At 43.4% G+C, this 26,098-nt stretch overlaps 1 protein-coding gene across 1 annotated transcript in view; it reads right to left on the bottom strand.

The window, feature by feature from the left end:
- Window positions 1–26,098, bottom strand: part of COL4A2 (collagen type IV alpha 2 chain) — a 183,007-nt gene that overhangs the window by 59,489 nt on the left and 97,420 nt on the right. Inside the window, exons 5-11 of the mRNA XM_008144016.3 lie at window positions 9,681–9,815; window positions 9,551–9,595; window positions 6,119–6,235; window positions 4,677–4,748; window positions 3,873–3,908; window positions 3,706–3,768; window positions 1,734–1,769 (exon numbers count right to left, since the gene is read on the bottom strand). Coding sequence (XP_008142238.2) covers window positions 1,734–1,769; window positions 3,706–3,768; window positions 3,873–3,908; window positions 4,677–4,748; window positions 6,119–6,235; window positions 9,551–9,595; window positions 9,681–9,815 — 504 coding nt within the window. The remainder of the gene's footprint in view (window positions 1–1,733; window positions 1,770–3,705; window positions 3,769–3,872; window positions 3,909–4,676; window positions 4,749–6,118; window positions 6,236–9,550; window positions 9,596–9,680; window positions 9,816–26,098) is intronic.

The following is a 26,098-nucleotide window of genomic DNA, read 5'->3' as shown; positions in this document are numbered from 1 at the left end:
TGCATGCATAGCTCAGAGATATTGCAGGTTCAGTTCCAGACCACCACAATAAATACCACAATAAAGTGAGTCACATTCATATTTTGGTTTTCCAGTGCATATAAAAGTTATGTTTATACTGTACTGTAGACTGTTAAGTGTGCAATAGCATTATGTCTAAAATAACAGTGCACATATGTTAATAAAAATTACTTTATAGCTAAATAAATGCTAATCATCCTCTGAGCCTGTAGAAAAATGGCACCAATAGACTTTCTCGACTCAGGGTTGCCACAAGCCTTCAATTTGTAAAACACACAGTATTGTCAAAGTGCCATAAAGTGAAGTGCAATAAAATGAGGTATGCCTGCACTACATTATAGAAATAATACTCTCTCTCTCTCTTTTAAAATAATTTCCAAACAACTGCTTCTTTCCTGGGGTCTCTACATTCCCATCTCAACACAGGACCCTATCTGATCTTTCTCTCTGCAGTATACCTCCTGCCCCCTCAATGCCCAGGGATCTTCTGAAAATAAAAACAAAGCATTTAACTAATTTTTGCATTTTTGCTTCTTTCCCACCTGGCTGGGAGCTGAAATCAAAGCACAGAAATGCAGCCAGGCTAGATTAGAATGTGAATTGCTTGGGTCCCCGTGGTCCCTCTGCCTCATGAGCTGGTTATCCAAGTCACCAGGAAGTGACCTGGTGGGGGGTGAGGGACCTTAGTGCAGCAGCCAAGCAGTGATCTGAGATGACCTTGGGGCTGGCCGCCCCATCTTACATCTGCTTCTCTTGGCTGTGGGCCGTTCCCACCCTGCTTCAGGCTGCCAGACAGTGGGGAGCCCAGCGGTGTGGGCCGCAGCCTTAATGAGCTCCAGCCCCAGCCAGAAGCCATGTCAGAGGTGAAGGGAGCTGGGGTCTGGGGGTGGTGGTAGCTGAGGTCCCCAGAAGGTCACAGAGATGGGATTTCTGTGGAACAGGCATGGGAATGCGCAGGCTGGGAGATTTCCTTAGCTACGTGCAGGCCAGGGAGTAGTCCTTAAATGTTGGTAACGATAGCCTGGAAGTTGACTTAAACATTTTTAAATTACAGTTTACATTCAATATTGTTTTGTACTAGGTGTACAGCATAGACTCATGTCAAATTTGGAGCAAATACTTCCCTCACCAACTTCCTACTGTTTGTCTTGGACATTTGTCCAACTTTCACAGGTTGTACCGAACTCTAGTTCTGTCTCCAAGTTCTAACATGCCACCTACCTGTTGTGCTCCAACCAACTTAAGAATCTTTTCTCTGATAGAAGCAATCCAGCTTTGGGCTCTAGCTGAATTGAAAATCACTGACTATATATATCCCTAGAGGCTGACATCACACTCTTGTAGAACCTAGTTATATCCAGGTAGGAATGCCATCAGTTCCCCCATACAAACATAGCTACATTTTGTCCATTCTTGTAAATTAACACACATGGATAAACATGAGGTGTCCCTAAATCTACATTCCTAATCAGTTTGATTTTTATACAACAGGAAATGTTATTTGATTTGCAAACAACAAATAATTCAACACACGCACTTATTTAATGTGCCAGCTTTGGAGTTTATAACAGTGAGTCTTAAAAAACCTACAAAACAGTTATCATGAAATAAGCAATATATAGTTGTCCACGAAGTAGTTCTATAGTCCAGAAAGATATACATGGATACATAAGCCCCCACTTCCCTCTCCTTCACCCCCAACAATAACTTACTGGCTGTCCGGGGGGTCCGGGGGGTCCAGGTGGTCCCTGCACAAATACAAAGACATTTGTAAACTGTTTTCTTTATCCAAGGACCCAGATAACATCTGCTAGAAAGCCCTGGGAAAGCCATTCACTGTATATTTAGAGCACCATGTCGTATGTATAGAGGTTTCTGATACATCTGTCTCAGCAGGCAGGAAGGGCTGGAGGGGAGAGGGCTGGGGTCAAGCCCAGTTCCCAGAATTTGCCGGCTGTCCACACACAGCTGTTTCGGGTTTGCTTTTCTGAGTTTAGACTTTTGACTTCATCCATGTTTGCTCTGCTCCCATGCCAGGTCCCAGGCCCTGTTATCACAAAGACCGTTTCTCCTGACTCCCCCTGGGGTCCCCCACAGGCCACTGTCTAACGCTTTTTGCTGGTAGGTCAGCAAATGTTCACAGGCAGACTTACTCTACAGGGTTGAAAGTCCATCCACAAATATCACCATGGGTCTATCTGCAAAGCATTCAGTGTCGACACTACACTTACGCTGAAGTTTTAAAAGTGCGTGAAAAGAATAATTTGTGTCTAAGTGCAGAGAAGTGCACAGGCGGGGGATTGTGGGTGATTTTAATGGCTATACGAAGAACTTAAAGTTGTCAGGTCAGCTAAGGACCCAGGGGGTACAATCTGCTATTTCATATTTCCCTGAACGGTGTGTTTCAAGTACAACCTCCATTCCCCCCTCCCCTCCCCCCTCCAACCATGTGGTATGTGTGCGTTGAGTCAACAACCATATGACATAGGAGAGCAAAGACCCTCTCATCATATAATCCTCATTTCATTCCATTCGGCCGAATCTTTCACAGCAGAGGGCTACTTGCAAAAATGACTTTCACAGCACCAGGGAAACTCATTTTATAGAAACAAAATCAATTATTATAGAAAATTTATGAGTACTCATACCCGCAACTATTAGTATGACTGAATCTTTCCAAGCATACGTCTCTCCATTATTTCTCAGTATCTGTCAAGGAACTGATGCCACAGCCTCCCTTGAGAGTGTCCCTCAGACTTGAGCAATGGGTTTCTGGGAGAAGGTCTTTCTCACCGATAGTCAATAATCTATCATTTTGCAACTTAAGGTTTATTGTCTTACTACTAAAAACTGTGCGGAATAAGAGTCAGAAACCTTAAAGGAGCTAGTTAATCTCCTGGGTCTCATGTGGAATGGTAGTTAATCTCCCGGGTCCCATGTGGCATGATGGAAGTGGCCTTAGGGCTGCACAGGCACTAGCAATTCTCCTTTCTCCTCCTCTCCCCTCCCTTGCATCAAGCCCTTCTCCATCCAAGCATTTGTCTTGTTGCACCTCACTCTGTCATTTGAGTTGCAGTGGGAGTGAACACCTGTAGACTGCCATTCGGGTGGTGTACTAGGACCATTTTACTATTTGATGTCCAATATTTCACTTGCTATAATGGCCATGCTCAGGTGTGACACACCTGCTATGGCGGCCATGCCCAGGTGTGACACACCTGCTATGGCGGCCATGCCCAGGTGTAACACACCTGCTATGGCGGCCATGCCCAGGTGTAACACACCTGCTATGGCGGCCATGCCTAGGCAGAACCCATTTCCTTCTTATCACCCTGTTGCACTTTGGTCTGCTTTGCCGAGGGATGACAGGCCCCTTTTCAGCTGGTGTTGTGGGGCCGAGAGAGCTTGTATGTGATTGGAATAGCACCCAGCCAGCAGCAAGTTTAAATTTGACACAGTTGGCAGTGATCTGGTGACCACAAATTTTGAATTCTCATTCTTCAATCTTAATAGAAGCAAAATGTATACAAGGGATGATCTGTTTCGTCTTGATGCTTTTTATAGTGATCACAAGCATCATAGTTGTATCGTGAAGCTTCCACCTGTATCAACGTTGAAGAAGGGGCCTCTCTAGAGGATGCCTGGGCAGTGGTCCAGGAGGGAGCACATGCACGTGGTACTTACTGGTCTTCCTGGAACTCCAAGTGGACCCAGCGGTCCCATAGGCCCAGGGCGGCCGGGGGGCCCCTAAGGACAGGCAAGAGAAGGGTATTAAGAGAAATTGACTGGTATTTTGGAATCCTGAATTCTTAAAGCTTTCTTGGAATATTTTCTAAAAAAATTAAACTTACCTGGAAACCGACCAATCCAGGATCTCCGGGTTCACCCTAAATGAGAAGAAATAATTTTAAGAGTTCTAGTTTTTAAGTTAATCTTTAGATTTAGTTACATTTTATTGTAACACCAGAGGCCCAGTGCACAGAATTCATGCATGGGGGGGGGGGGGGCGGTCCCCTCAGCTCAGCCTGCACCCTCTCCAATCTGGGACCACTGGCTCCTAACTGCTTACCTGCCTGCCTACCTGATCGCCCCTAACAGCCCCACCCCCCCGCCAGCCTGATCACACCTAACCATCTCTGCCTGCTGGCCTGCCTCCCCCCTTCCCCCACTGGCCTGGTCGCCCCCAACTGCCCATCCCTGCCAGCCTGGTCGCCCCACACAGCCTGCTGTTCAGTTGTTTGGTCGTCCCTCACTAACCCCCTTGCTGGCCTTGTTGCCCCAGGCAGCCTGCCGATCGTTACTGTTACTGTGACGGCGTCCCAGGCAATTTGCATATTCCTCTATTATTAGATAGATTGCAAACAAGTATATAAGTTATGTCAGCCCTAACAGGACTTGGTAATGTTAATTCACCTAATACCTGGGGTACAGTGAGTATGGGAAAGGGATGCACCCACAATTAAGTATAAGATTGAAACACATCATGAAAGGAAATGAAATTATTTTTAAATTAATCATGATTTTGGATTATTTTATTCTATGCATTCTGCTACTCCATTCATTCTTACAACTCAGAGTTCACTTGGAAATTAATTTTATTAATCAGAATTTACACGACATCACTTAATCAGGTCTCCTACCTCCATTAAACTTACCCTGTATTTGTCGCGGTCCTCTCTGGACAGTGCATAAGGTTCACCTTTCTGGCCTTTGGGTCCTAGGGGCCCCTACAGGAGTACATATGTGGTGGAAAGAGGAAAAGGCAAAAGTGTCCATTAACATTCAGAGCAGCTATAGTAATTTGGATAGTTAAATACTGACTTTTATGGGCAATGTCTAATTGCTCCTACAGCTTATTTAGATTATTCTGAACACTAATCACTACATCCAACCACAAAGGTGAGACTTTTACTTTCATATTTACCCAATAGTATCTTTCTTCAAAGTTAAAATGGAAAGACTTTATGGAATTTGAGTTTTTAAAAAACCCAAATGAGCACTCAGTAAACGAATCCTTTAGTAAACCATGCTATTTTTTGGGTACTATTATTTTGTGTTTTCTTTGGCATTAGTGTACTGAAGGTATTAACATGTACTCTGAAGCACCATTTGTGGGAGAGATGCTGAGTCATTCTTTAAAACAGAAACTGTCAAGTATACATGCATGTATTAACACCTACATATGAAATCAATATTTTAAAGTAATGAATATGTTTGTTGATGATAAAAGTTATTTTATTGGAATAGACTAGAAAATGATGTAGCTTATTGAAAAGCTGAACCACGTAAAAGAAGAGTCAAAGAAGCGAGAATTGGAAAGCAGAGGTGTTGATGATGAGAAATTGATTAGCTCAGGGGGAAACAGGTGAAGGGTATTTATGACTGTTCTTCCCCACCTTAAAAATAATAAAAAAAAAAGTTTACCAGATAAAACATTAGCGTAACCCTGAATGTGCAGTATTTTGGTGGTAAGAGGGTAGCAATACACTACCGAAAAATATTTCAATATTCTTTGCAAAGACCTTGAAAACGAAATGAGACCATGAAACAGATTAATATACAAAAGTTCTTCCATTAAAAAAAAAACACCACACCCCACACCCTTCCGTATTGGATATGCTGAAGAATATCAGTGTCCTTTCACGTCACAAAGGATTTTAGCATCGAATCAAGATTTCTAATAATCTCGTGACTAATAATTGTGTCAAACTTTTAGCTTTTTAAAATTTTAGTTTTAGTATTGCTCTATTATTATTTAGTATAATTGGAGCATGAATATGGAAAATAAAATTATTTGAATCCAGGAGGATCATGCCTAGATATCTATAAGAAAACCTCCAAGAAGAGAGCAATGCTTCCTCAGGGTATAAAAGGCAGGGTTAGCATGTGCCTGCGGCCCCTACTGGTGAGTGAACAGAAGGCAACACACCATCCTTAGAAAGTTTCTCTAAGACCATTTTTTAAGGGTCCTATGCTAGGCCTTCTGGACCCCATGAAAGAGAATAGGGTACTTGCATACATTTCTGCCAACTGGTGCCAGCCACCAGGTTCCCGAGCTAACCATGTGAACAGTGTGTGCTGTGCTGATGATACTCACAGGAGATCCGGGGACACCCCCAGTGCCAGAGGGTCCCTGGGGGCCTGCATCTCCCCTGGTCCCATTGCAGCCATCATAGCCAGGTGGTCCTCGGGGTCCACCTTGCCCAGGATGCCCCTGGAAAAAAGGAAAGGAAGTAAGTCGTTCAGCCCAGAGGTGTTTAGTTTTCATAACCGTGTGGGATAAAACAGTTTTAAATCTTCTCTCACATGCCCCTGGCATGAATCCAAGGGACGACAGCTCAAAATGAATGAATGAATGAATAAGTAGACAAAGGCACACGGGTAGAGTTCTAAGCAGGGAAAAGGCTGTCAAGACCAAGTTCTGTTTCCCAAAGGTTTTGGTGAGCAGTAAACTGTCGTGGCACTTCTCCTACCTTGCTTCACTGGGTGCCTGGGAGCACTGTTTTGTCAGGGAAAGGATTTTAAAATTCTAGAAAAAAGTTCTAGAAGCAGTGATCTCCTTCTCAGGGACAACAACGGTGTCTTCATCTGTTATGGCCAACTGACTTTTGATGGTGAGTTTACATCCTAAACAGGTAAGAGCGTCACACCTACAGTGGGATTTCATCAGTGGCTTAGTCATAGGTAGACGAACTCATTTCCTCTTTTTACATTCTTTGGAAACACTCCTTTTTAGATTTTAAAGCAAGTCAAGTGTTCTAAGATATCTGGTGGGAGCGGGGGAGGCAACATGATCAAATGTCTTTCGAAGGACTAGAGAGGGCAGGTGAAGTCTGTGGGCACCTCAATAGCACTCACCTGGTTCCGGGAGACATCTGGGGGCTGGGTTAACTATAATTTATGTCCTACGAGACTACAGCCCTTTTTGCTATTCTTTGCACAAAAGATGTTTAGCTATATGCTTTCTTATTATGTAATTTCTTTTTTTTAAAATATATATTTTTATTGGGGAGAGGGAGAGATAGAAACATCAATGATGAGAGAGAATCATTGATCAGCTGCCTCCTGCATGCCTCCTATGGGGGATCGAGCCTGTAACCCAGGCATATGCCCCTGACCGGAATCAAACCTCGACCCTTCAGTCCACAGGCCGACGCTCTATCCACTGAGCCAAGCCAGCTAGGGCATTCATGTAATTTCTTTAAATTTTTCATTTTCTTAAGAGCAGGCCTAACATATACTCCAGAGTGATTTTTGAGGGTGGTAAGATGTCTTTCATATTTACTTTGAGAAATTTGGAAAATTTCAAGACAAATGAACCAGTTCTACACCGAGTGCTTGTACTCTGAATAATACTAAGAAATACAGCAAGAAAAGTAGAATTTTTCTTTTGTCTGCATATCTTTTTGCTTGTGATGTTCGAAGCCATTGCTTTAACTTGTGCCATCAGAAAAGAGATCTGATAGCCCTTTCAGCCAACCCTCGGGGGGTCAGGGGAATCCTGACGGCTTCTGGAAAACATGGTGAACAATCTCTCCAGCTGTTCCAGAGCCAGCTGTCTGATGCCTTTGAAGGAAAGGGCCCTTTTCTGGGGTTTCTGAAAGCTGAGCCTTCAAATCTAGCCCGAGAAAACACGCTCTGCAGGTGTTCTGCTCAAGATCCATGATATCCTAGGATGTTTTTGCTTAAAATGAACATCTGAGTTCCTCAGTCTTCTCCTGAATTATCTTTCTGTTGTTGGGTCTTTCTGATTTCCTTAGAATTGATTTGAAATTGCATGTCAATCTGATCTTCTTTTGAAATTGTGCTTCAAGGAGAAATCTCAGTTATATTGAGCTAGATGTCCATCTCTTTATGTTCATCTGATTAGATACATTTCTGTGTGTACAACTCTACGACTTCATTGCACATCACTTTTTATACACAACTTCTAAACAGCTAAAATTACCCATGTCCCGGCAAACGCTATGCTCATTAACTGCTTAGGGATGGCAGGTGACATTTAAGTTAATATGCAGTAGCAGGGTTCTGTGGTTCAAGAGACTATATTTAGCAGCACCAAATTCTGTAGAAAATGATCAGTTATCTGCTCATCATGATCACTCTCCCTTATGATGATTACTTCCTTATTTGTGAAATATTTGCATCTGATATTAAATGAGTATGAAGTGGAGAAATGAATTTAAATATGATACAGATTAGTCACAATATTTTTCCATAATGTCACTCAGATTTAAATCAGATTTCAACTTCCAGAAGCAAAAATTGATGGACAGTTTAAATAGTTCAAGAAAGTAGTTTAAAAATGGGTGGGGAAAAAAAAAAAAAAAAAGAAAAGATGGGCGATTTAGTTTGAGGCCGTTGGTAGAAAAATATTATTTGTTTAACCCTTAAAGTCTGCAGATTCTTCAACTGTGCCAATTTCTCAAGATTCTGACCAATGTGAATGCTATTTCCTTATTTGTTCATAGCTGCGTGTTTTCTCACTGACGTATCTGTTTGAGTGCCTCATTCAGGTGACGCTTAGGATCACTGGCCATGTAGGTCTCATGTCTTGGTGATCACAACTTCCCTTCTTTAGCTCTGACTGCTTCCTTCTACCGTGGCAAAAGTGTTCTTGAATGCAGAGCCAAAATCTGAAGAGAAGGTATGAATTCTCTGTGATGACTCTCCACTCAGGCTCTTCCTCTATTTCTGCAAGGGGACAGCCCTACTTGTGCGGCCTGAAGATTCTCTCTCCCTGTGTGTGCACACATGTGTGCACACACGTGCACATGCATTCATGTGTGTGTGCGTGTGTGAGCATGGTGATAGAGAACATGTGTACGCAGGGGAAGGGTGCAGACATCTGTGTATATGGGTGAGGATCCTTAAACGTCAGCAGCAGACAGATGGGGTGGGTCTGAATGTGTGATAAACACATTTATTCCCGAGGAGATCTGCAGGAAGCCGGCCCTGGGAACTCTGCTCTCGGGTCCCTGTGAAGAAGGCTGTGAGTCAGGCTGCTTTGTTTATTTTTTTATGCCACAAGAAGTAAAGTAAACTAGGTTAGAAAAACACATTTTATGGCGTTTTGAGATTTTCTCATGGATAATCCATGCCTCTTCTTCTCGTTTACGTGTGGTTACCAGAATTTGAGAAGCTGCACAAATGTCCAGCAGGGCTTCACTCCATCCACGTTCTTGGCTGTGCTTCTTTATGTTCAGGCTGTTCTCCGGTTCAAACCCAATTTCGAGACCGGCTCCTTATCGAGCATATCTGGGCGATGCTCTAGCTTTTCCTCACAAAACACTGTCCGGTTCTAGCAAAGTCTCCGCCATTCTGAAGCCAAGTCCAGAAGAACGTTTACAAGGGAAAAAGTCTGTCCAACATTTGACTGGATTCCGGGAGAAAAAGACCCACATATAGCCCCACAAATCTTATGTGATAAACAAAAAAGCAGGTTTAGCTTAAGATGTTTCTGTAAGCCATAAACGTGTTGGTTCCGTGCATACAATGTTTTAAAAATTCTAATCTTACAAAAACTTACAGGAATTCCGTCAGCACCAGGGAATCCAGAAACGCCTCTTGGTCCCTATAAAGAAGGTAAACAAATTTAATGAAGGTCAACACACCCGCTGCCCTCCATAAAATGAGAGGAAATACCAAGTTTTCCGTACCACTTCTCCTTTTGGCCCTATGGTCCCGGGAGAGCCTCTTTCACCCTTGTCACCTTTGCGGCCCTGCAGTCCTGGGAATCCTTGCAACCCTGGGGGCCCAGTGTATCCCTGGGAGCCCACTTGCCCGGGCTGACCCTGTAGAAACAACATACATTCAGTTTCCACAGTTCATAGCAATGAATGAGCACTTTCAGTCACGTTGCTTTGGAAACTACGCTTTTCATTCTCAAAGAGCGATGATCTTCAGAGAACATTATATGTCAACTACCATCTGCTACCACCGTAGCCCCAAAGTGATTTCTGGCAAACAAGAATTCACAGAGTTTAAAGGAAAAAGGTATCAAATGTAAAGAGAAAATAATCCTAAATTACTAAAGTGATGCTATTGTGAAATGATACTATTGTGCTGGAGTCAACTTACTTGTTTTTTTTTTTTTTTTTAATAGTCTTTTCAGCATATAAAAAAGTTCCAAACAAATTTCTAAGATTTTAATCTCTATCTCAATATAATGCATACAGTAGATATGAGATGATATTAAAAAGAATTGAAAGCAGAGACTTAAACAGTTATTTCTAGAGCATTTTTCACAATGGCCGAAAGTGTCCCATCGAGAGACGAGTGGATAAACAAAATGTGGTCCATCCAAACGATGGAATACTATTCACTTTACAAAGAAAGGAAATTCTGACACATGTTACAACATGGATGAACCTTGAGAACATTATGCTAAGAGAAATCAGCCAGTCCCAAAAGGACAAATACTGTGTGATTCCACTTCTATGAGGTTCCTAGAGCAGTTAAATTCATAGAGACAGAAAGGGAATGGGGAGAGAAGGGGAGTCATTGTTTAGTGGGTGCAGAGTTTCCGTGGGGAAGATGAGAAAGATCTGGAGATGGAAAGTGGTGATGTTTGCACAACACTGTGAATGTACTTAATGCAACTGAACTGTGTGAAAATGGTTACGATGGTAATTTTTATGTTTTGTATGTTTTACCACAAGAAAAGTAAAAAGATTAAAAACAGGGTTCTATCTCTCTCTGATTAATGGAATTTATTTACCTGGTTCACTTAAATTAAAAATAAAGTTCTATGTCTTGATTCCTCTTTCAATGAACGATTCTGCTGTTTACTCACCATAAAGAACCTTTACCTGCTAAGCCCAATTTGCTTTCACATTTCAAATTCCCATCTGCCTTTATTTATTTTTATTTTTTAAAAATATATTTTATTGATTTTTTTACAGAGAGGAAGGGAAAGGGATAGAGAGTTAGAAACATCAGTCAGTTGCCTCCTGCACACCCCCCTACTGGGGATGTGCCTGCAACCAAGGTACATGCCCTTGACCGGAATCGAACCTGGGACCCTTCAGTCCCCAGGCTGATGCTCTATCCACTGAGCCAAACCGGTTTGGGCTCCCATCTGCCTTTAGATGGAGGGGGGACTGAGCCATTACTTCTAGTCTTTTCTTCCATTGCCTACAAGTAACTCTTCCTATATAAATGGTGCAGCTGAAGAGTTTGTTAGTCATTACACAATGTTTACAGTCTGTCCGCAACATTCCACACAGCTGAGGTGAAGCAAACAACTTCAAAATACAGGCCAAGCCGCAGTATTACTGTCACAGACAGACTGGCATAGAGGGGTCTGGGGACATCTCACCTCTGCCTTCTGTTATCATTCCTATCTGCTCATTCCTTTAGATGTCTTCACTTCCCCAGCGTGGGCGAAGCAGTTAAGACATTTCTTTGGGGGTGGAAACAACAGATGGAAATTAAGGTTTCAGCTGGTGAATGAGACCTCTCCCCAAGCTCGGGACCCCTGACTCCTCAGACAAAGGGGACTTGTAGGAATCTCCCTGGGCAAGGTCAGAGTTTTAGAGATAGTGAATTCTCCTGCCCCGCCCTCCACATGTTCCAGAAGAGTCCAGTCAGCACAGAAAGCAGCAGATAGTCACTGAGGGTAGTATCTTATGTTGTGGCAAAGCCAATATATTTAATATCTTTGAAGAATGTGATAAACATAAGGCTTCCTAATTGAGGGAGATTGTGGTCTAAGACAGACAGCTCTGACCTTAGACATGTGATACCCCAGGCTCATGCTAGTCGAATTACAGTCAGGGGTCTTAGTATGCTACATCTGTTGTAAGTTTGGGGACAAAATATGCTTTGATTCTGATTTTTATGACTCTTTCCCAGTTGTGCTCATTTTTGTTTTGTTTGTGGCTCTGTCAGAATATAGCCTTCCTGTGATCATATACCATGCCCCTAAGCCTTACGTCCCCTAATCATCATGAGGCTTGTCAGTGTTTACAGGGAGTGTCCTTTGGGGGATAAAATGTTCCTCATTAGTACTGTCCTTTTTTCTGTCCATAAACTTTATCTCTATCCAGGGGATTACTGTATGGAGCCAACTAAGGGGAACACACACTGCTCATCAAAATGGAATGTGTGTCTTAACGATGAAAAGCCACATTCTTGTCTTGCACTCATTAACCTTTCCTCAATTTTCTTTGATGGGGAAAGTGACTAACGACATCATGTACTCATTTTCCTTCCATTGTCAGTAAACTTCTTTTTACCCATTAAAGTCTTGGATGGGAAGTCCGACTTTTGGAATAAAACTCTAGTCTTCCCTTTTCTGGAGCAAGTTGTCAATTATTTCTTTTTATTGAGGCGAAATTCCCATAACGTAAAACTAATCATTTTACAGCCGTTTCTAGTACATTCACAATGTCCTCTATCTAGTTCCAAAACATTTCATCATCCTGGAAGGAAGCCTCATGCCCACTGAGCAGTCACTCCCCGTTCCTCCCCACCCCAGTTTCTGGTAACCTCAAATCTGCTTTTGGTTTCTATGGATTTATCATTCTTGATATCTCTATATATAAAAGCCCAAGCGACCAGTTAACCGGCTGCTATGACATGCACTGACCACCAGGGGGGCAGACACACAATGCAGGAGCTGCCCCCTGCTGGTTAGTGTGCTCCCACAATGGGAGTGCAGCTCAGCTGACCAATGGGTGTCAGATGCTAGGCTCACGGCTGGTGAGTGCCGCTGCGGTGGTGCGAGCCTCTCCTGATTGGGACTGACTGGGCACGAGCCTGTGGCAGGGTTGAGCAGGAGTGGAGTGGCGCCGGCCTGGCTCAGGCTCCTCCCCAGCTGCCTGCTGTGGCCCAATCTCCACAGGCCATGCAGAGGGACCCCACCGGTGCATGAATTCATGTACCGGGCCTCTAGTTTCATGTAAATGAAATAATATGTATGATATATGACCATTTTTGTCTGGTTTCTTTCACTTATACTTTTTTTGAGGTTCATCCATGCATGATCATATATCAGTACTTTATTAATTTTTTTCCATTTTTTTCATTATTGATTAAGGTATTACACATGTGTCCTTATCCCTCCACTAGAGGCCTGGTGCATGAAAATTCATGCACTGGAGCTGGGGGGCGGGGGGGAGTCCCTCAGCCTGGCCTGCCCCCTCTCACAGTCCAGGAGCCCTCAGGGGTGGGAGTTGACCCGGCGATCAGGGGAAGGTGATGCCCCCATCACACCTCTGCTGCTGCCACTGCTGGCAGCGCAAGCCTCGGCCGGCCCTGGTTACCTGAGCCTCGGGCTGGCCCTGGGCAGCTGCCATCCGAGGCTTGCCTGTGTCTTGGGCCAGTCTGGGCAGCTCGGGGGCTGAGGGGACTGGGGGACTCTAGAGGCAGGTGCGCAGAGTGGCCGGACCCGCCTGGGGGTGGGCCTGGCTGTGCTGTGTGCCTGCCGCCTCGGCGGGCTGAGGGGACTGGGCACCACCATCTTGTGGCTGTGGCTGTGAGTGCTGCCATCTTTGTGAGGGTGTGATGGTCAATTAGCATTTTCTCTTTATTAGATAGAATTGCCCCCCTCCACTCGTGCCCTCACCCCCTTGGCTGAATTATATTCCATTGCATGGATAGACCACAATTTGTTTATCTGTTGTAAACAGTGCTATGAACATGCATGCACAAGTATCTGTTTGAGTCCTTGTTTTCAATTCTTTTGGGTACATCCCTAGAAGTGGAATTTGTTGAATCCTATGGCAATTCTATGTGTATCTTTTGAAGAAACTGCCATACTGTTTTTCACAGTGGCTGCACCATTTTACATTCCCACCAATAGTGTGTGAGGGTGCCAGATTTCTCCACATCCCTGTCGACGATTGTTATTTTCCATTAAAAAAAATTTATAGCCATCCTAATGGGTGTGAAGTTGGTGTCATTCTAAAGAGACATCTTGAGCTTCTGACAGATGGAACATTTCACAAAATTCCATCCAGCTTCCGGCCTGGGGAAGGGCCAGGAAGATTCTGGAGAGAATCCGAAGTAGAGCCCCGTCCTCTGGGACTGATCTCAGTCTTGCCACAGTTCAAGCCTTATGTTGCTGGGACTAAAGGAACATCTTTGTCACAATCCAATGACCTCCTAATGCGTGTTTCAGCCATCAGGGACAGAGATCTTTCCCTAGGATATCCTGCCCATGCTGGCATTGTGTGTCTTTGTCAAGAGCAGTTGCAATGGTCAGGTAAATAAAAAGGATTTCCCTCTGTGCTAATTAATCATCATCATTAGCAACTTCCACCCTCAGCTGAAAAGTCCCAATTGGAAAAGTTATTTCCATCTCTTCCTTTCCTTTTGTAACAAGAGATGTAAAAATAAAAATTAGCCCAGAAAGAAGAGGACTCTAGTTTAAATGCTTTTGCATAAATTTCAAAAGCGCCTGCGTGTCTAACGCTTCTAAAATTCCTGCTCTATACTCAGTAAAAGAATTTGCACAAAAGAATTTCTTAAAAGCCAACGGACCATATACTATGCCCCGTCCCACCAGAGAATTTGATCTGTGTAAATGTGTTACTTCCTAGGAAACAGGATAATGAAAAGTAGCATTTACTTGTGTGTCCTCTGGAATGAAGCATGGTTACAGGTCTTAAAAATGGTTCATCTTCTAATGGCCTTCTGAGGTTGTTCTAATAAAACATGCTATTTAAAAAAAAAAAATGGTTCATCTCATGTCATCCTCACGACAAATGCATAAAGTAGGCATCTCCCTCACTTGTGAGAGGAGGGGCAATGGGAGCTTGGGAAGGTTCGGGAGGAAGAACTGACTTTTATGCCATCAGGTCTGGGGAGTGAGGCTGCCTCTGAAGCCCCCCACCTTCCATTAGACCTTCTTACTCGAGTGAGGTCCATGAGCTGCGTCAGCCGCCTGGGAACCTGTGAGAAATGCAGTCTCAGGCCTGGCCCAGACCTCCTGGCCTGCACTGGACGTGACCCTCAGCGGGTTTCTTAGTGCAGTGATGTTTGAGAATCACGGCATGGCCCCATCCTTCTTCCCTTCCTGATGTTCTCACGGGAGGAGTCAGGTATCTTTTATCATTATTAATTTTTTCCCTTTTTGTTGAATTTATTGGGGTGACACCGGTTAAGAAAATTATACAAGTTTTAGGCGCACAGTTCTACAATACATCATCTGGACACTATTTAGCTCCCCTGGTCAAGACTCCGTCCATCACCATTTATCTCCCCTACATCCTCCTCCACCTCCCTGCGTCCGACAGGTATCTTTCAACAAGAAAAATACCTTATGTATGAAGTTGGATCTTAGAAGGAAGGTCAGGCTTACTGAGCCAGGCAGAGGAAAATCTAATATTTATGTCTGCTAAATGCTATTTCTAATTACAATTTTCTTAGTCTTATGCTTCAGTGATATCTGCAGCAAGACAGAATGAACTTTGATCACTGTTAGGGTGGAAGGTTGCACAATGCCTGCCCCCTTTTGAAATCACTACTGGAGTATGTGTGGGATGCCCGGGGTCAGTTTTGGAAGTTGAAGTCTGAAAAAGTGGATAGAATGAGTCCAGACTTGACTACACATTGCTTAAATACCACGGCTGTGGAGTGAACGCACTTAAAAGTCCCGAGACACTTACTAAGCTTTCATGAATTTAGAATTTTCACTTCCGTAAAAGGGGCAGAATATAATTGGATATGTGTACGTGCGGAATAACGCTAAAATTTACTTCAGGCGCGCAAGCAAAGGCAGAAGATGTGATTAATCAGGGCCCCAAGAAATTTCACACTGATACAACCCCAAGGTGGTGCCTGTTTGCTCTCATAGTTTAGTAACCTTACAACTCGCCTTGGGTGGGGAAGTAAGAGGAGCTTCATGTGTCAGGAAAGGATAAAGCGAGATGTTTCCAAGGATAAAACCTGCTTCACTGCACATCAGGATTCTTAATCTACAGTACAGTATTTTCCTGGTAGAATAAGAATAAGCTTTTCATGAGTTACTGGCCAACATCTGAATACTAGGAAATCCCTTCTCCTTCCTAAGTTTACTCTTCCTGCCTCCCCTTTTATGGGCACTGGGCCCCCACCAGACACCCCGTATCCTCTGTAGTCTCCTGGGGGCCCCTCCCTTCCTTGGCTGTTGACGATGTGTTCCAGACCTTCCCGGCCTTCTGATGCTGCAATTCTTGGTGACTCTCAGGGGATTCCAGCCTAATTCCCAGCTTATCCTCTGAGCTGTTCACACACATTCGAAAATATGTAAAATGGCTCCAAAGGCAGGAAGGGCTACATTTTAAGATCCAGGAAGACAATTCCCTCATCTAAAATTCAGAACTGGTCATTGTTCGTAAGCATGATCATTGGCATTTGTGAGCAATTTTTTGATGACCTTGGTAGGATAAATTAATACCATAGTCCAAGCTAATATGTGAAGGCTGTATTGGAACAGTGTATTACATGTATAATAAATATCAGTTAATAATGGATGACGGCCTGTTCCATGAAGAACAGACAGATGTTAAACGTGCTATGTTTTACCTAAAGCTTCTTATTTAGCACATAACAAAACATCAGCCCTGCCCTGGGTACTATTCCAAATTAAGGACTCCACTTCTATGAGGCAAAATTATATGGGCTTTTGGAATTATTGCTTTCTGAATTTATCTGACACAGATTGTAGGACTAGTGTCCACATAAAGGAAATAACATCCATCATATGTACAGAAATAACCCTTGACCCTATCTCTCCACATTACAAACATTTAGTCAAAATGGATCATAGACCTAACTGTAAGAGCTAAGGCTATAATACTTCTAGAGGAAAACACAGGGAAGAATCTTCATGAGTCTGGATTGGCAATGATTTCTTAGCTAAGACACAAAAGTCACAAGCTGTCAAAGAAAACCTAAAACTAATAAGTGTGATCTTTAAGATGCGGTGACACATAAAAAGCAGGCTACAGACTGGGAGAAATATTTACAAACACATACCCGATAAATGACTTTTATCCAGAATATAGAAAGAACTCCCAGAAATCAGTAAGGTGATGAACAACCCAATGAAAAAAGTGGGCAAAAGATTTCCACGGAGCCTTCACCAAGGAGGATGCACGAATGGAAAGTAAACTTTTGAAAAGATGCTAAGCATCGAGAGAGTAAATTAAGTCCACAATAAGATATAACTGCAACCACTAGAATGGCTGACGCACGGAGAAAGCACTGGTGACGCCGAGTGCTGGAGAGGAGGCACAGGGAGCACCCTCGCTCGCTGCTGCTGGGAAGGCTAAGTGGGGTGGGCACTTTGAAACGGAGGCAGATTCTTATACAGTGAAACATATACCTACCGAAAGGCATGTAGGTAAATGTCCACAGCGGTTTGATTTATTTTAGTGAAAACCTGGAAACAACTTGAATGTCCGTCAGCTGACAAGTGAAGCAACAAACTGGTATGTCTGTAAAGTGGAACATTAGTCAGCAGTAAAAAGGAAGACACTGTCTGACATATGCAACGAGGACGAATTACGCAGCCAGACTCAAAGGCTCCGGTCCTATTTAAGTGATATGATGCGATCACCCTATTTATATGACATTCTAAAGAAGACAAAACTAGGGACAGAAAACAGGTCAGTGGTTGCCAGGGGTGGGGCAGAGGGAGGGGACTGACCGAAAAGGGCACTGGGAAACTTTGGGGGTGGGGGGCGGGGGGAAGGGTCATAGGCTTGTCTTATATCATGATTTGGGTGGTTGTTACATGGCTGTATACATGTAAATGATGCCACAATAAACTCAACCGAAAAACTAACAGCCACAAAAGGAGTCTGGTGAAGGCAAAGATTAAGAAGAGAAGGCCTGAAGTTCATAGTCACATTGTGTATGACCAGGTCCCTTTCATACATTCTTACCAGTGAATTTACGACAGATAATATTTAGAAAAAGAAGAAGAGTGGACATTAACCATTAAAATAAAACAAAACCCACAAACAACATTTAGCCAAATGCTTTTTAAAAAATGTCTGCCAGGGAAATGAACAAATCTGAAGAAATCAAGACCTAGCTTTCCTTGTTTGGAATCTGGTCCATGTGGGTGTGATCCTAATGGAAATGAGACCCGGCCAGCACACAGCCCACAGAACAGCACTGACGGAAGGGAGCCAGGACCAAATTAGATGCACGAGTGAAAAATAAGCCCAAGACATCACCGGTTTCCATTATGGATGATTTTCAGAGAAAAAAACAAACAAAGATCAGCAGGTGTCGTCCGTGACTCTCAGATGCTCTGGTTATAGTTGTATTAGAAATGATTTGACTTGGACAGAGTCACATTTTAAAGCAGAGAAAAATGTATCCTCTCAGGTTCTCCACCCACAGGATCCATAAGTCGAAAACCTCTGCTCCTTATTCTAAAAACAGGCCGCCCAAGGGCAGTCCCACTCCACGGCTTTGAGACTAATGTGAGGCCAAGCTCTTTTTATAGCCTGGATGTGATTTTGCTTGGCATCTGCTGGAAAAGTTGATTTTCTGGGAAAGCCTTTCATTGCCTCTGTGCTTGCAGCAATAAATACATTTCGTTTGCTTAAAGGTGAACCCTTGCCTAACAGATGGACTTGATTTCCTAAGCCTCCTGTCCTCCAACAAGACACGGAGTTGAGTGTGGATGAGCCAGGGCCTCTCTGAGCGGAGCTGGCAGGGGAGGAATGGGCTGGAAGCACCAGATTCCAGGGCCACAGGAAGCACACGGAGAACTCTGGTCATCAGGCCTCCCATTAAGTATGAAACACTCTAACTAGGAGCTGTCAACATGGGATAGAACAAGATCAACTATCATCATCAAACAACCTTTCCGTCCTTATGAGTTAATAACACAGGGTGGCTTCGGACTATACTTACATGATTAGAAAGTGACAACTTACAACAGGTACAACTCCTGAGTTACCCAAATGATAAAGCTACAGTTAAATCAAATAGTTAGCTGTCCATATTTATGGTCTCAATGATAGACTATTAATTTTCACGGCCAACGGCATGTGCCAATATTTTACTGGTGTTCTTAGGTCATGCTCTTAGGTTATACTCAAGTGTGGCGTGACTCACAGTAGAGATTGCGTGTTCCAATGACTGTGTTTCTGTCATTGCCCAGTGGGGAGCTCTGTACATAGGGATTGGTCAACACCCCGGGGAATGCTGCCTACAAATGGAAGAAGCGAGAGGAAACATGGTGAGCCTGGCCTTCCAAATATTGGCCGTCCTGCTGTGACTGTCCACGAGGCCGGGAGCCTTTGAGAGTGACATTTTAGCATCTTTGGCACAGACCAGGGACAGAACCAACAGTTATACCTATTTTGCATTTAGACTAAACATAGTCACATAAGAAAAGATATTCTTGAAGTTGGCATTGTATGGAGTTGGTCTGTTACGAAAAACAATTGGCCAACAGGAAGAAAAGGTTAAGAATAAGAGCAGACTCTGACCTGGCTGTGGTACACAGATTCTTATTTGAAATGTTCCTGAATAGGACAAGTTGTGAATCGAGCTCCAAATTTTCTGTCATTAGAAAAGGTGCCTATCCCTCTTCTCCCCTTCTTCCTCCCCTCCCTTCTATTCCTCCTTCCTTGGCTTTAACTCATTTATCTGTTATTGATATTCATTAAAGTTACTTCGTGTTTTCATTTCTTTTTAAATACTTAAATTTACATACAATAAAAACCACTTTTTGTGTGTGTATAGTTCGGTGAGTTTTGAGACGTGCTCAGAGTTGCATTAGCCCTAATCCCCTGAGCTGCTCCTTTGCTAATCACTGATCTCTCTCCAGTCTCGTGGTGTTGCCTCTTCTAGACCATCATACAAATGGAACCATTTAGTATGTCATCTTTTGAGCCTGGCTTCTTTCACTCAGCATCATGCATTTGAGATTCACCAGCCCTGTTTCTGTCCCATTTCTGTGTACCAACAATTTGCTCCTTTGTATCCTTGAGGCATGTTCGTTGTATCCCATTAGCACAATTTGTTCACCTATTCACTTGTGAAAGGACACCTGAATTGCTTCCAGTTTTTGGTGAACGTGAATTGGGCTCTTTAAACATTCCTGTGTGGTATTTTGGTGTGGATGTATGTTCTTATAAATAGGCAAGAATGGGATTACTGGGTCATACAGAAAGGGTATGTTTAACTTTATGAAAATCAATTGCAGCCCTGGCCAGTGTGGCTCAGCTGGTTGGAGCACTGTCCTGTGCACCAGAAGGTTGCGGGTTCTATTCCCAGAAGGGTACCTACCTAGGTTGTGGGTTCGTGTAGGAGGCAACCAATCAATGTATCTCTCTCACATCCATGTTTCTCCTCTCCCCTCTCTCTCCCTTCCTTCCTCTCTAAAAATAAAACAACAACAACAAAAACAAGCAGATGCAGAACTGTTTTACAGTCTGGCTGCTCCATTTTGTATTCCCACCAGCAATGTAGGAGAGCTCCAGGTGCCTGTGAGCACTTGGTGTCATCAGTTTTGTTCTCTTAGCCATTCTCTAGGTCTGCAGTCCTCATTTCTTTTACTAATCTCATTCCTTTTGATTAACAGTTTCTACATGTTTGCTAATCCTAGATCCAGTTCAGGGGGCAGTGGTTCCCTCTGATACATTGCTAGAGTCATATGTAGTGGGAGCTATCATCCTGGGTTTTAGCATGACCTGCCCACTTGTGGCTTCCCACATGCCTATACTCTGCTGCAGGCTAACCAAGTTCCTGACAATTGGGCCAGTTTCTCTTATACCTCAGGGTCTTGCACATGCCTGCCATCATTGCCTGATGACTCCCAGCGGGGGCGCTAGAGGACATTTTCCTGACCCAGGAAATAGATTAGATGCTCCCTCAACTTGTTTTTATCACAGCACTCACTGTGTTGTACATTGGGGACATGCCTCATTTGAGCTTCAGTCTCCAGCATTTTATAGCAGTTGACATATATAATAACATGATCCACTGTTATGTTAAGTAAATTAATTTAATTGTCTGTTAAGTAAATGAATTATGGGTGCTACAATTACTCAGTTCTTCCTGACTCCAAATTCAGGTTCTTCCCAAGTTGAAGTAAAAAGCCAGAGTGTCCTATTTTTAGGGCATTTTTTTAAAAAAATATTCATTGTAATATGTTCATGATTTCTCTTTTAAAAAATATATTTTTATTGATTTCAGAGAGGGAGAGGGAGAGAGAGAGAGAAACATTAATGATGAGAGAGAATCACTGATTGGCTGCCCTCCTGCACGCCCCACACTGAGGACTGAACCTGCAACCTGGGCATGTGCCCTGACTGGGAATTGAACTGTGACCTCCTGGTTCATAGGTTGACGCTCAACCACTGAGCCATGCTGTCTGGGCTGTTCATGATTTCTAAAGCTCTTCTGAACCCAGCTTCAGTGGATAACACTCTGGAGGGCTACCACCCTCTTATTCTGTCCCCTCAATTCCCTAAGTCACCTTACTATGTGAAAATATGTCACTCACAACCTCAGCTCTTTTCCAGTCCCCATGCCGACCTGTGGGATTTCTGATTCTTGGGTCTACCTGATGACTTGGTTCTTCCTGTCTGCATTGTCAGAGAGAATGCTTTCCAGGCCTCTAAAATGCAATCATAAAAAAGGACCACCCAGACGTATGGCAGGGAGTGCCGGCCCTATCAAAACCGGGCTTAGGATCTGGTAGATAAACAAGACATGATCTGCTGAAATCAAGCGCGAAGAAATGAGGCAACGGCTTTGGAATGCCAGGACTCCCTCCTCCGGGAGATTTAGTTCTGGTAATATTTGAACCGAGATATTTTGAGGACAAACGTCGGTGATACGCCAAACATGCTTAAGCCATTTAACGAAACTACCGTGACTCAGGAGGGTTAAAGGTTATAGAGAAAATGTGGGAGTTGGCCAACACGGGTCTGTGAAAAAGCTATAAAAGGAAGATTTCTCAAGGCTTACTAAATGGCTCTGCTTTAAAATAAAATTTTAACTTTCTATCAACAAAAAGACACCTTCTTATTACCTTTTATATTCTCAGTCTAAGGAAAGCAGAGACTAGAAGGAATACCTTGCAGTTCTCCTGATCAACACTAGATGGCAGTCAGTTGCATTCTTTGGGAGCAAAGAACCCACCCCACTTGACTTCAGATTTGCAATGTCAAATATTTTGTGATTGTTTTGGGTTATGATGTCACCCCTCAATGGAACAGAGGGCAGATCCCTCAGTTTTCATGGGGAGCAAACTTCCCATGGGGAAAATTCTGATGAAAATTTTGACTGCAGAATTCCAATGGTGTCTAAAGAGCATATCAAATTCCATTTTTCTTTTTAAAGGCTGGCTGAACTCACTCAATAATTAATTATTTTATAATTTCATTTCCTTTTGACTTGCTCAAAGGAATATGTTCTAAATATATATAGATATGTGAGGACCTGTTAGACCCAGACCCAGTGCAGAGTTCTAAGGGATAGCGATCAAGTTATTGGAGTTGATCCCTGTGTGGGGACTAAGTTCATAAGAGCAACTATCATTTCTAGACTAGAGCATTTACTGTTGGAGCACTTTCCAAAAGTAAACTGACTTAACCCCTGCAACACCTCTCTACCAGGTAGGTGCTGTTCTTATATTCATTTTATGGGTGAAGAAACTGAGGCCTACAGTGTGCGGCTCAGCTGGCTTGGAGAGGAGGGGATGCACACCCAGCTTTTTAAAACAGTTCCAGAAGGCACTGTCACTGTGCATATGAACATCCCTTGTGTAATGAATATGACTCTGGACCCTGAAAATATCTCTTTGACTAATCTTCATGAAGCTATAATCGAGCCAAAAGCAGATGGACAAATTGACAAAAATAAACACGTATGCTTGGGGTTCAGGGAAAACAGACCTAGTCACCATCCTGCAGTGATTATCTAAGAACCTGCTTCTTTGCTGTAACCCAATAGCTGCTCAATGGTGGCCATTTCACGGTTTATTAATCCTCCTTCTGCTAGAAAGTGACCCGGGCAGAAAGAGAAGGTGAAACCCAAACAAGTCAGTTCTGTTACTTTTTAGCAACTCTGGTTAAAAGGTATGCAAGGGAGGCCTGAGGTGCGGGTGGGGGCTGGGGATGGAGCTGTAGGCTAAAACACTGAACTATCAAAATACTGATAGAATAGTTAGATAGATCTCATAATCTATGCTTTCTCTGGCTTCCATTAATAGAGTTCTTGTTGAAGAAAAATTGTATTAGAAGGATTTCTGAAGGGTTGTGGACATTTTCTTACATAAAAAGATTGAACTGTCAAGCAGTTCTTGAACAAAGAGTTTAGCAGGATTTTGGAGAGAATATGTTTTCAGGTATAGGGAATTTTATAGAAAATCAAGTGCACACCTACTGGGAGAACAAATTCATTCTGGGAGAAGACCATCCTGGTTAAGAAGACTGGGTGGGGTGAGCCTCGGGCATTAACTTCAGATGGAACTGAGATATGAAAAGGAAGGCAGTACACACCACTGGCCGTTTCTGATGGGGATAGAACTTTCCTGGAGAAGAGGAAAGGTCTGAATGGGTAGCTATTGGTTGTGAACAAATTAAAAAGGTATAAAAGTGACCTCTAATTTGATGTTGGGAGAGACAGTATGAGATAGAATAGTAGTTGTTTCTTAGAGTAAGTGTGAGAGAAAAGGAATCATTGAAAGAGATGCTGAAGGACATAGATGAGAAGATGGTAGGTGGGAACTCATAGAGGAAAGGGTGTTAGAGGGGTAACTGAGATATTGGCATTAGTGGTAGGAGTCTTGAAATCAGGTGGTGAAGGGACTTTCATGTTACTTAATCATAGGGGGCTGTCCAAGAATACAGAGATGCTGGTGGTCTACCAATGACCAGAATATACTTGCACAGAGCTGGAAGACACCCTCAGAATGTCAGAACTACCAGAAGGTACACATATTTGATATGCATGCATGAAATGATAAGCTTGGGGGCAAATCCTAGAGAAAGACCTAGCCTAACTTTGGATATGAGGACGGCGAGCCCTAAGTGGCCTGGACTAGGTAACACGGCAAGCTAGTGGTGAGCAGCATGGCATTCCAGTTCACTAATTTTTCATACTCCATATTGCCCTGAAAGATTGATAGTGGGAAAGGTTAAATGATAGGTAGTAACACCAAATCAAAACCCAGTCTTCCTGATTTACATGTTTAAAAGTATCTTACATTTTGGAAATTGCTCCTCAAAGTATTTTTGCAAAGATATTATCAATAATAGTACTTAGCGCATTGCTGAAAGTTCTGGAGCCACTGATAAGTCAGAGCCACATGATGGCAATGCTTGTGAGCCACAGCGTGGATGTGAGCTAGTCTTTAGCCCACTGTCAGGGTTAAATCTAGTTCACAAAGGACTGGCATTCACCATTGGGCTTGACGCTGCAGATGGCTATCTGGACATCCTGGACGCCCTCCTAAGAATCCCCGCTGCAGAACGAGTATTTGGACAGACATTGAACACACATCCGCAATTAAAAAAAGGAACAACAAACCACGAGAAATTGATCTTTTTTCAGTCTGGTGGAAAGATAATGGATGGCTCATTTGTCCAGACAAGAAACCCAAGGTCTTGGGCGAGAGGAAACCAAATGACATTAACATTCATTCCAGAGAAGTGACTCAGCTGGCGCACTGTTCTCATGACATGGGGCGAAAACAACCTCCAGAACATTAGTTCTTCTCAACAAATTGGTTGTAGGAAAAATAAATAGCAGTTTTCATCCACCCAATGGGCAGCAACAACTGTGTACAGCTGCACTTCCAAGGCACACATTTATTCCTGATATGCTTCTTGTGCATTTGAGGTTCTACAAAGATCTTATGACAGCACATATGACAAGCGAAGATGCACACGCTTCATTTCATCAGTGGGGAATCTTGGAGAGGGTTGAAGTATAGACCTCGATTAGGGTTGTGATAAGCATGGCAAATTCTTGCTTTTCTTGGGGACTAGAATATCTACCTTGTCATTTATCCATTACAAATTAGGAGTTCAGCTTCTTAATGGGATTACCTCCAGAAGGCCTCACCCATGATGCCTTTGTAAGATGCTCCTGTGGTGTGTGTGTGTGTGTGTGTGTGTGTGTGTGTGTGTGTGTCTTGTTCTCCCTCATCATCATGGCCTTCTGGGTTGATCCTTCTTTGAACATGGTGTGCAATCATGGAGGAGCAACACACCGAAGGCTTTTCACACTAAAACATTCCTATTTCTCACTCCAAAAGATCCCTGATATGACGATGGTCCAAACAGAGTACTTTGTGGGGCCGGTGCTTTATGAACCAGTGGTGATGACAGCCCCCTGACAGGGAGGGGAGAAATGACAGCACTCGGGGAAGCTCCCAGCCATCCTGACATCACCTCTGAGTGTGGTTTTGGGGAAGTATCTCGATAGGAGCATTTTTTTCTGTATTCTGATAGAACTTGAACACATTCCAAAGCTACTCCCTATCTCCCATTCACACTCAAACCAGGGCAAGGGGTTTCTGCCTGGGCACTTGGACAAACTCTCCCCTCAACCATCAGCAATGATGTAATTTCCACCATGAGGGCCTTTCTCAGCTTCCAGATCCTTAGCAGCACCCACCGTGGTGGTCTCTCCTCCCTTCTTCAAATAGTCTCCTCTCTTGGATGCTCGTTCTCTTTGGAGTTTCTTTGTACACCTCTGACTTATCCTGTTTGGCCTTCTTCCTTGACTCCCATTCTGTAAAAGGCTGGTTTTCCTTGGGGGTTTAGCTCTTAGCTCTTCTTTTCCTAGGCACTCTTTGAGATGCGCCCTCTAGTTCACGGTAAATTGCATCAGGGAACACTTTGAGGAAGGTGATTCTTATCTCCCTGCCTGGTGTCTCTACCTAGATGTCCCTCAGACACTTTAGACTCAGCACGCCTGATGGTGAACTTATCTCATTTCCTCCAGCCTCGCTCCCAGCAAAAACCAAAGAATAGCGACCATCCCTTCTCAGCCCCTCAGTTCATAGCAAAACATCAATCTAGACACCAAACCTACAATGGGGGGTACACTGTTGGCTCCTTCTCACACTGCAACCCTCCACCCACAATTAATGTGGGGTTCAGGC

Source organism: Eptesicus fuscus, chromosome 8 (assembly GCF_027574615.1).
Source record: "Eptesicus fuscus isolate TK198812 chromosome 8, DD_ASM_mEF_20220401, whole genome shotgun sequence".
NCBI classification, from domain to species: Eukaryota; Metazoa; Chordata; class Mammalia; order Chiroptera; family Vespertilionidae; genus Eptesicus; species Eptesicus fuscus.
Note: the sequence above shows the minus strand (reverse complement) of the source record. Positions and strands in the feature narration are given on the sequence as shown.